At 42.4% G+C, this 11,574-nt stretch overlaps 1 protein-coding gene across 1 annotated transcript in view; it reads left to right on the top strand.

Moving 5' to 3' along the window:
* Window positions 1–10,911, top strand: part of STK17A (serine/threonine kinase 17a) — a 252,980-nt gene extending 242,069 nt beyond the window's left edge. Inside the window, exon 7 of the mRNA XM_078688192.1 lies at window positions 4,757–10,911. Coding sequence (XP_078544318.1) covers window positions 4,757–5,105 — 349 coding nt within the window. The 3' untranslated portion in view covers window positions 5,106–10,911. The remainder of the gene's footprint in view (window positions 1–4,756) is intronic.
* Window positions 10,912–11,574: the final 663 nt, after the last annotated feature.

Below are 11,574 nucleotides of genomic sequence, written 5' to 3'. Positions count from 1 at the left end.
TGGTGGTGTTGTGGGTGTGGTGTGGTGGGTGGGTGTTGGGTGGTTGGTGGTGTGTTGTGGTTTGTGGGTTGTTGGTTGATCATGAGTATTCCCTCTCACTCACTCCCTCTCACTCCCTCCCTCTCACTCACTCACTCCCTCTCACTCCCTCTCACTCACTCTCACTCACTCACTCCCTCTCACTCACTCTCACTCACTCACTCCCTCCCTCTCCCTCCCTCTCACTCCCTCCCACTTACTCACTCCCTCCCTCTCACTCACTCTCACTCTCACCCCCTCCCTCTCACTCACTCACTCTCACTCACTCTCTCCCTCCCTCTCACTCCCTCCCTCTCACTCCTTCCATCTCACTCCCTCCCACTCACTCTCACTCACTCCCTCCCTCTCCCTCTCACTCACCCCCTTCCCTCTCTCCCTCCCCTCCCACTCACTCCCTCTCACTCACTTACTCCATCCCACTCACTCACTCACTCCCTCCCACTCACTCCCTCCCACTCACTCCCTCCCACTCACTCCCTCCCACTCACTCCCTCCCACTCACTCACTCCCACTCACTCCCACTCACTCACTCCCACTCACTCACTCCCACTCACTCACTCCCACTCACTCACTCCCACTCACTCACTCCCCACTCACTCACTCCCACTCACTCACTCCCACTCACTTACTCCCACTCACTTACTCCCACTCACTTACTCCATCCCACTCACTCACTCACTCACTCCCTCCCACTCACTCCCTCCCACTCACTCCCTCCCTCCCACTTACTCACTCCCTCCCTCCCACTCACTCACTCCCACTCACTCACTCCCTCTCACTCACTCCCTCTCACACCCTCCTTCCCTCTCACTCCCTCCTTCCCTCTCACTCCCTCCTTCCCTCTCACTCCCTCCTTCCCTCTCACTCACTCCCTCCCTCTCACTCACTCCCTCCCACTTACTCACTCACTCTCTCACTCCCTCCCTCTCACTCCTTCCATCTCACTCCCTCCCACTCACTCTCACTCACTCCCTCCCTCCCTCCCTCTCACTCCCTCTCACTCACTCACTCCCTCCCCTTCCCTCTCTCTCCCTCCCCTCCCACTCACTCACCCCTCTCACTCACTCCCACTCACTTACTCCATCCCACTCACTCACTCACTCCCTCCCTCCCACTCCCTCCCTCCCACTCACTCCCTCCCTCTCACTCACTCCCTCCCTCTCACTCACTCACTCACTCACTCCCTCCCACTCACTCCCTCCCTCCCTCCCTCCCTCCCACTCACTCACTCACTCACTCCACTCACTCACTCACTCACTCACTCACTCACTCACTCACTCACTCACACTCACTCACTCACTCCCACTCACTCACTCACTCCCACTCACTCACTCCCACTCACTCCCACTCACTCCCACTCACTCCCACTCACTCCCTGTCACTCCCACTCACTCCCACTCACTCCCACTCACTCCCACTCACTCCCACTCACTCCCACTCACTCCCACTCACTCCCACTCACTCCCACTCACTCCCACTCACTCCCTCCCACTCACTCCCACTCACTCCCACTCACTCCCTGTCACTCCCACTCACTCGCACTCACTCCCACTCACTCCCACTCACTCCCACTCACTCCCACTCACTCCCACTCACTCCCACTCACTCCCACTCACTCCCACTCACTCCCACTCACTCCCACTCACTCACTCCCACTCACTCCCACTCACTCCCTGTCACTCCCACTCACTCCCACTCACTCCCACTCACTCCCACTCACTCCCACTCACTCCCACTCACTCCCACTCACTCCCACTCACTCCCACTCACTCCCACTCACTCTCACTCACTCCCACTCACTCACTCTCACTCACTCCCACTCACTCACTCACTCCCACTCACTCACTCCCACTCACTCACTCCCACTCACTCACTCCCACTCACTCACTCCCACTCACTCACTCCCACTCACTCACTCCCACTCACTCACTCCCACTCACTCACTCCCACTCACTCACTCCCACTCACTCACTCCCACTCACTCACTCCCACTCACTCACTCCCACTCACTCACTCCCACTCACTCTCTCACACTCCCTCTCACTCCCCCTCACTCACTCTCACTCCCCCTCCCTTTCCCTCCCACTCTCTCTGTCACCCTCTGTCACCTCACCCTGCCTTTGTGCCAGCCGGGGCACACTCACAGCCGCACCCGAGCACTTCACAGATCTTCAAAAGACCATTTGAATGTTAATGAGGCCTTTGTATTTTACCTCTTCTTAGGCCCCTGCAGCTGTACTCTGGCCATTGCTAGGATCGCCTGGCCGGCAGCCCCCACAGAGCAGCAGAGTCTCTCGTGCTGCTGCAGACACTTAAAAAAAAACGTAAAACACAGGTATGATGTCTCGGGGGTCCGCGGGCCGCCAGGGAAGGCTTGCTGGGCCGCCCCTGGCCCGCGGGCCATACTATGAGTACCCCTGCTTTAGAGTATCTGCAACCTGGAGCAGAGCGGACTCTGTCGAGGGCTTAGAGCGGAAGTCAGACTGCTGAGGATGAGGAATGTTGGCTTCTTTTTAGGAATGTCATTAATTAGCACCAATTTTTCAATGATTTTACCAAGGACAGGAAGTAATGAGATGGGTTGAAGGATTAGAGAGAGTTGAAGGGTCTGCCTATTGTTTTTATGAAGGGGTTTAATGGCAGCTAGTTAACATCTGTAGGGACCTTTGCAGTAGACAATGAAGAAATATTAAAATCTTAATAATCATTGGAGTCCCAATGTTACCTTTGTGTGAAGGATGTATGGTGGACAGGGATCAAAGGGGGATCCTGAGGGAATACTTGTGGTGCAACAAAAGTCCAACTGATGATCGTTCGACTTCTTCTTTATTGTTGATTCAAGATAGTCATGATTCCAAACTTTACAGCCAAAAAAGAGGAAAAGAGGAGAGCCCCCCCATCGACTGGACCCAAAAAGAGCTGTAAGGTTTACATCAATGGCACCAAAGACCACCGAGTAGAACCATCGAGTAGGTGATGAGCTGTTTGAGAAGTTGTCTGCGGCAATGGCAAGACAGAAAAAGACTTTGTCAAAGTGGGTAGTCTTCTGCATCAACTTCTGCAACGCACTTGCCAAAAAGCCACCTCTGAAAGAGTTTAAGGCTCATTCCACCCAGACCACATGGCTAAAACGTCTGCACAGGCATGCGGAGTACCTGTCTTCTATCTGTTGGGCTGTGAAGTGGGCCTCAGTACACGTTCAAGATGCATGACAGCTAGGTCCATTGGGAAAGGCAATTCACCCCTTTTTACTCCAGGACTTTTTGTTATGAACCTTTCCACAGACCCACCACTGGGGAATGTACTGCTTTGGATTCTATTCTAAATGTGAGGAATCAGTGATTAGAAGCATCCATAAGAACAATTTACTTAACTTGGGTAACGCTCTTTCTGACAAATACTTTAACTCTTTCTTCATCTAAAAAGTTTCCAACTTAGAGAGATGTAGACTGGTACATCTAATTGTTGGGCTCCGCAATGGAGCCAAGAAAGAAACTGACACAAATTTACAGGGGTGGTGCTTGGATACAGCTCCATCATCACTTCTGGGGTGGAACAAAGTAAATCCAGAGCCGCTTGATGCCACCTACCGACACGTGTAAGCATTGCTTTTAAAATCTTCCCAATCCAGTTTGGTGCCTGGGGGTATACTAAAGCAGAGGATTCTGCGGTTAGCTATAGATTCCACCAGAAAGACTGTTACTGAGTGTAAGAACTTCTGTTCTTTAGAATAACTATAATTTTGTTAGTAAAAAAATCATTAAGGTCATATTGACTTGCCCACTGGCTGCCACTGAGCTACAGTATCATCTTGCTCCTATCCCGTCTTGCTGTTTTTCGGGCACATATTAAAGTTTGAGTCTTAGAGACATTGGTCTTTTAGTGATTTTATATACCATGGGTCGTGACCAGTTAGGTTCTGTTGGGAAGGGACTCCCTCATTAATGAGCAGGGATTATTTAAATGGGTTGAGGCTACTTAATAAACGGGGAAGCTGCCCCTCCAAAACTAAGGTGGGCTGATGGTCAGGTAGTAGCTTCCTCCCAGGAAGTCTCAAATTCTCAACTCGCTACATGAGCACCACTTGCACTTTTATCACTGCATAAGCACTTCAGCACTTTATGCATTTGTTTGAGCAGTTAGCCTATTTATGACAACGCCTATGGCTTGCACCCGGCACTTTAAGCACCTCTAGGATGCTTTAACCCATGCTGTGTGTGCTTCAGTTATCTTAAAAATCCCTGTCAAGCATATTGATATTTTTATGGTTTACTTGGCTGGTTAGCTTAGTGAAGATACTTCTCACATCTAAGGCTCTTGACACCGTATGTGCCCTGCTGGCAATTTGGGGTAGCAACTAGGTGGTCCAGTGCAGGGAGGCATTCTTGTTTAGAAGTGGTAGGTGTCTAGGCCCCCAACAACAGAGTCATCCAAGATAAGGAGAGCTGGTCTTATATTAAATGTTATCATTGTGTGTTAGTATATTGATTTTTATTGGCTGCGATGTTCGTGTACATTTTAAAAGATTTATGATTTTAAACACATTTTTGACTGATTTTCCCACATAGATTTGTGGAAGAGCCCTCTGTGCCCTTGAAAACTGAAGTACTGTACAATTTTTTTTAATTCTTTGTTCCGTAGGCTGTATTAGTTTTACAATTTGTTTGTTTTTTAATTACTACCTTGATTTTTCTTAAATTGTTCTTTTCGTTTATAGGGGCCGTGCTACAGCAGAGGACTGTCTACAGCATCCATGGCTGGCTCATGATAACATTCCAGATCTACCTACAAGTGCCAAGATTACAGTGGGGGAGCCAATCATAGATGAAGAGAAAGGAGAGGAAGATTCTGCTACGGAACACACTGTAGATCCAACCCCATCATGCACTCCAGAAGCACAGGAAAAGACATTAACAGAGGAGTTGCTTGTAGTTGCTTCCTACACACTTGGACAGTGTAGACAATCAGACAAGGAGACTCAGACTGATACAAAAGCAATATCAAAACGCTTCAGATTCGAAGAACCTTTGTTGTTGCAAGAGATACCGGGAGAATTTATCTATTAAGCACTTAATTGTGGGACTGTAAAGATGTTCAGCACCGCAGTATTCATGCAGCATCATATTGAGAGTTGACTTGGGGCCAAAGAAGACTGGAAAATGTGTAAACCCAATAGCTGTTAAGCCTACTCTGATATGCCATACTTCTAATTCCATGAATGGGTCAGTTGTGCCAGATTTTCTGGATTTTCCAAGGTTTGGAAAATAAAGAACATTTATTTTGTTGGGCTTTTGTTTACACAATATAGTCTTCTTTTATTACAAATGCATATTTATTTTATATGATCGCATCAGGGATAACTTAAAAACAAAGTTCTCTAAATCTTAAGGCAAATGTCGTCATGTGATGCAGGCTAATTTGATTTTTTTCTAGAATTGCAGTCCTTTGAAACAAAAAATCAATAGCTTGCAATGAAGTATGACCTAATAACTTTAGAGCCCCACATCATTTTATTCGTATGCAGTTAAGTGGATAACTATATAATTAAGGTAAAAGGCACATTAGCAGTAGAGGATGATTTGGATGTGTGGTCTTACTAACCCGAGTCATTTGGGGGCTGGAGCATTCCAGTATTATTGGGAACTCACCTGTTTCTGCCTCACGTGTTTCTGCCTCACGTGTTTCTGCCTCACCTGTTTCTCCCTCATCTGTTTCTCCCTCATCTGTGTCTCCCTCATCTCTCCATTCTCTTGCACTTTCTACAGTAAATGACCAGTTTCCCTAGATCTGTTTTCTGCTAGTGTTATGTGCAGTTTTGCTGTAACTGCATGGACCATACCATAACTATTTCGTAATCTGTTCAAACGTTCCATTAGTTGCCCTGGACAATAGACCATTCCAGCAATAAAAGCAAAGAGCACGACAAAATGCAAAAAAAAAGTATTGTGCCTTTAAAGCTTTCAAATACTTTTAGCATGATGTAGCATTACGCCTGCTGCCACCATTACGTTTGATTTACGCTGCCATGTAGATTCCAGGAACACTTACTCCTGACTTAGTGAGGCTTTCATTTCAGGAACAGTTTTTCTTTTTGTGCGATTTATGTGGCATCTTGCTTTTTCTTACTTTTATTGTGTCTTATTTGATGTCTACAAAATCGACCCTACATATGTAGCGTGAAACATTGTAAAGTCAGCCAAAACCATGCAGAGGAAAGAATGCTGATTCTCTACTTTCCTGAAGCTTGTATTAAACTAGCAAATTAGACAAGTTGCAAATGCAGCAGTGCGAACAGTAACTGAAATGAAGGCTCCACACAAGAACCAAGTACAGCCTTGGCTCTCCATATAGCTTTCAGGGACGATCAATCAATTATTTGTTAGATCACTGCTGCCCTTCCTTGGGAAACATGTGCTACATTCGCCATTTAAAAGTTATTATTGGTCTCGTTACCAGAGAAGTCTTTTTGTAAAGGTTTGTTCAGAAAAGCTAGTCCCCTGATAAAAGGGGGAATGTTTCCTGTGCAGACAGTACTCGAGGTGCATACTTTATGCAATTTCACCATGGAGATGTAAGCAAATCCACATTTGGTATCTGATTCTAATTTTATGGTTCCCAGTTTAAAATCCCGAAATCGATCCAGATTCATTTTTGAAAATATGCTTTTTTTTTTTTTTTTTTACAATTTTCTGGTTAGCAGAGCCGTATCCTGCTTCATGGGTTTATTCATGTCAAGTTTGAAGCATATTTTTATTTTCTTCATGTTGTAGGTTTCTCTTTTTCCTCATTCCGATAGTGATCTCTGTACCTGAGTTGATTATATATAAAGGATACACACATCCACGTCCTCTGCACCCATGATATATGCATATGCTAAGCTTTATAGATCCTTACTTTTAAAGTATAGTTTTAACTATATATGAATAAAACAATAACTGTATGGTGCCCGTTATACATTAGTGAAGGCCTATCTACTCAAAATAATTTGATGGTATTTCCATTCTAGGATTTCATTCCAGATGCATTTTCAGAGAGAAGATGGGGCTATCTGGCCCATAAATAACAGTTGCCCTTAATTGTCGCATACAATTTCCTTATTTTCCTTATGTATAATAGTTGTTCAAGCTGGCATTGGCTATGCTGTTCTGTTTTTGCATTGAATTAGGGTATCACAAAGAGAATACATGCACAGGTTCGAATGTAAACTCTCCTAGCCATGGAAATATTAAGTTCACTAACACTAGAGTTCGCGTGAACATTAGGTTACTAATTTATGCAGAACAATGTATTTGTTAATCAGCGTGATTTAATCTTAGCCCAGAGTACCATAAGGTCCATCATTTGGGAAAGCAGGGATATAAATCTAGTCAATGTCTAAATTGAATAACGTCTGCACTACTACATCGTTTTCACTATTTCGTTTTTTCCCCACACAAGTCATTTTGTACAACAAACTGCATTCAATTTATTCCATTTGGTTATTATATGGCATCATTTTCACAGATATTGATAGACATAACCCCTTGTTGAGTTTTCCTATCTGTCATGTTTGTATTTTGGATTCTTAACTGTCAACAACAGGTTTTATATTACTACATGTTTTTTTGTGCCTTACTAAAACATTCGTTATTTTATTTAGTGCTTTTTAGAATAGCTTGGTAGCTTTTTTGTTTTTCATGTAACAGTCGTTTTCAGCAAGTAACTCTTTCCAGAAGTACTTTCCCATCTTCCTTTTTAAAGTTTTTAGTATTTTGTGATGGGTTTGAACAGTTTTCTTGCAAATAATATTTCGGATCCAGTTTGGAGCATAGGATACTACTCTTTGAGATGGTCCGTAGATGCAATTTTTAATTTTTGCTTATAGATCCCATTTGTTGTGTGTCTTTTGTTCCCTAAACTAGATGAGCTACATAGTTCTCAGTCCTTCTTGGAAGACTATGCACAGTTTGATCTGTCTTGATATGATGCTTTGCTTTAATCAAGATCATGTGCGTTTGATTTCTTAAATGTTACTGTTCTTTGATCAGTCATTTTTGAACAATCTCTGTTCCCATCATTTATTTGGTATAGAATTACAACTGAAGGTTCTAGGTGGGGCTAATAGGTCATGTGTCTATATTAGGCTAAAGCTATATGATTATCAAGTATGACCTTTGTAAAATATAGATATGTTCTTCGTTGAGGATTTGAAGTGCTGATATGCCAGTGCCCAAGGGAATATTATTCTTCTGGTGGATGTATGACAATCTGTCCATGTTCTGCAGGTGTTTTATATTAGCTGCGTAATCGTGTTCAGATTAAGGGATGGGTCTAGCATCAGTATTTCCTATAAGTTGGTTGTTGCTCTTCAAAAACCCTTCATCTAGTATATTTTTTAATTTTATATTGATCTTCTCCCTGTTAGTCACTGCAATTACTCCACAGCAGTGAAAAACAAAACGTGTTTTCCACTGCTGTAAATTAACAATGTTCTGCCAGCAAACACCATTCCAACCACGACTAAGGACATACTTTAAGAATTTCCTGTAGGTGTTACCGCATTTATATAATTAACAGTGATAAATCACTTATTAAAACAGTTACTAATCCTTTTTTAGCTTTCTTTTTGTCCAACACACAATAAAAAAAATGATAAAACCTGTTGACTATAGTGGGTGGCTATGAGACCCTTATAAAAATTAAAGCTAGGTCCAAGTGAATAATGGGGATATTTTTCCACCTCAAGGTTTTGAGTAACATCCTAGACAACTCAACCATTACTCTTTAGCTGATGTTACTCAGAACCCCTCCGTGAAAATCACCTCTGTCATTCACCAATCCAACTATAATTCGATCTGTTACATTACTATAATTCCACCTGTATCACTAATTATTTAGTATGGGTATCTACCTCTAAATTGTGATAACACAGAAACCTAAAGAAATGGACACCGTTAACATTTAAATATATAGGTTTAAAGATCCTACATTTAATGCAATACTATTTAATTGATAGCATAAGTTTAGGTTTACTGCAGAAGACAGGATAAAGAGTAAGGGCCAGGGTTAGGATCTGGGTAAAGAATGTTCTGTCTAGATGTCAAAATGCCATGTTTCATTACATTTTATCCAACTTATGTCACATCATTGAAAATAGGGTTTAAAAAATGACCAGGGTGATTCTAACAGCATTAGAGTTACTTTTTGGGATCGCTATAAGTCTTAACAGTGTGGGTAAAATAATTTTTTCATTTTAAAGGAACTTATTGCAGTAGTTTCTTTTTGGAAGTCAATCGTAATACGTTTGCGCTTTCCTTTCCAAGGGACTTCTCTGTAGTGACATGTTGAATTCTGCGACTATTCTCCCCAAAAAACTGACCACTTTAAAAGGGTGTAGTTCTTCTTTCAGTTTGGAGGGCATTATCTGTGAATCTACAGAAGGGGTGTTCCTAAATGTTATGAAGCAGTTGAAGGTAGAATGGAGAGTGTCTGAAAAAACACCACTTAATATATTTTAGTCCTTTGAACACACTGGCAGTAGACAGTAATTAGGAGCACAGTTCTTTTACTTGAAAAAAGGTGCTAGAGCCATCCCTCGTACTCCAGGTCCCCGTGCCAATGCCTAGTTTGTTTTATATTAACTTCTTAGAGGTATGCTACCCCCACTTGCATTGGGTTGTCTAACTGTCTTCTGGATTATGTATTACACTTTACAACATAGACCAACTGTCTCTACCTGAATGGAATTATATAATATACTTTGACTGCTAGCTACAAGTTATGTATTCCACAGTGCCCCTGACAGCTTGCATTATTTTCGGGAGGAAAACTCCATGTTCTTGGCTGCCTAAATGCTTTTCTCAGAAGGTGTTGGAATGTAATGGTTCAACTGCTCATTTCCCATGAACAACTGATTTCCAGACGACAAATTGAAACCCCTGATGGCACTGAGGAGTGTCCATCATCAGCTACATTTGTAGTTTGTTCTTGAAATTAGCAAAGGCACTTAAGAGATCAACTTCCATACATTATTGTCATATAATAGGTACCACACAAGGCTTAACATGTAATTTTCGATATTTACTTTTAAATTGATTACCTTTACCAAATGTCACCGGCTAAAAACCTAACTATATGATATTTTCGTTGGATCACAAAGAAACATTTTTGAAGTAACCATTTTAAAGTTACAGATGTACATGAGTTAGCTAAATTATTTTGTAAGTAACCTGTTTATAATGTTCAGCCAGATGTACATGATTTAGTTGATGTGTTTGTAGGAAAAATGTTTATAGTGTTCAACTGTTCTCAGAGGGAAAATAACTTTTTACGATTCTGAACAACCCTAACTAAGAGTTGGTTGGTTTCCAGAAAAATCAAGTTTGTTTTAAATGTGAAACGAATCCATTCGCAATTAAAATTGGTCCATAGCAACAACTTGTGAAATCCATATCATTCAACGTTTTCTAGCACTGTGCTAAGATTCTGGAACAATTCAATTTTCTGTATTATTTAATATGCATTGTAAAATACTTGAAAAAAGAAAAAAAGGTGGTCCATTAAATTGTTGCAATTGTTACAAAGCCAGTTATTTGTTGGCTGCTCTGGGTCTTGTTCTATTTTTTGTTACTATTTGTTGTGCCTTAAATGTTGTTTTGTAAAATAGTTTTAATCCGATCTGAAATTTAGTATTTTATATAAATGGTAATATAAAAATGTAATAATAAGTTATTTTGGCCAGAGCAATATGCTCTTAATTTTCTGGAGAGGGCTTGGGGAGACAGGGTTACAGACAAAGATGTTGCTTTCAACATATTTTTGCAGAACTGCCTGAATCCCTCCACCCAAAACACACAGCCAAAGTGGTGTGCAATAAAGTTATTTTCTATTCTATGAGTTGGTGTATTCTTAATGATGTTATTGCAGCTTTTTAAATGGGTAGAGATTAACTTTGTTTTGTTACTGAATTACGTTTGTTAGTAGTTGGTCATCTTGCACTCATTCTTTTCCATTCTGGTCAGGATTCTTCTGCCAATAACTTAGACTGAGAACTGGTCTAACATATACTGGAGCTTTGAATTATCTTAGCGGTCCGCCATGATTGTGCATCACTCCATGCATCTGAACCTGGCCCATCTACACTAGTTTTTCTGCAGCTGTTACCCAAGTTCCCATTCTTTCTACCTCGTATTTGAGGCAGTAATGATTTTTAGGTCTCGCTGAGCCAGCGCATGCGCTGCTCTGCGAGACACTTAAGGCTGTAACACAATGAGGCTAGAGAATACTTCTCAGGGGGCAGGGGGCAACATGTGTGAGCGTGGTTGCTTTTGTGGACGATCGGGGACGGGCCCAGAAGGAAAAGGACTCCGTCTCTTCCTTACTGCCCAGAGAAGACACAGACAATGTCCTCTTCTTTTCTGTGTTGGCAGCTGACCCCCCCTTCCTATTATTCCCTATCTTTCTGTCTTGCTCCTCACTTACTGAAAACAGTGACTTGAAGAAACTGTTCACAACCTCTGTTTCCTTCTTTCATTTAGTTGCTTCCCCTGTGAAATG

This window comes from Lissotriton helveticus, chromosome 4_1 (assembly GCF_964261635.1).
Source record: "Lissotriton helveticus chromosome 4_1, aLisHel1.1, whole genome shotgun sequence".
Taxonomy (NCBI): domain Eukaryota; kingdom Metazoa; phylum Chordata; class Amphibia; order Caudata; family Salamandridae; genus Lissotriton; species Lissotriton helveticus.
Note: the sequence above shows the minus strand (reverse complement) of the source record. Positions and strands in the feature narration are given on the sequence as shown.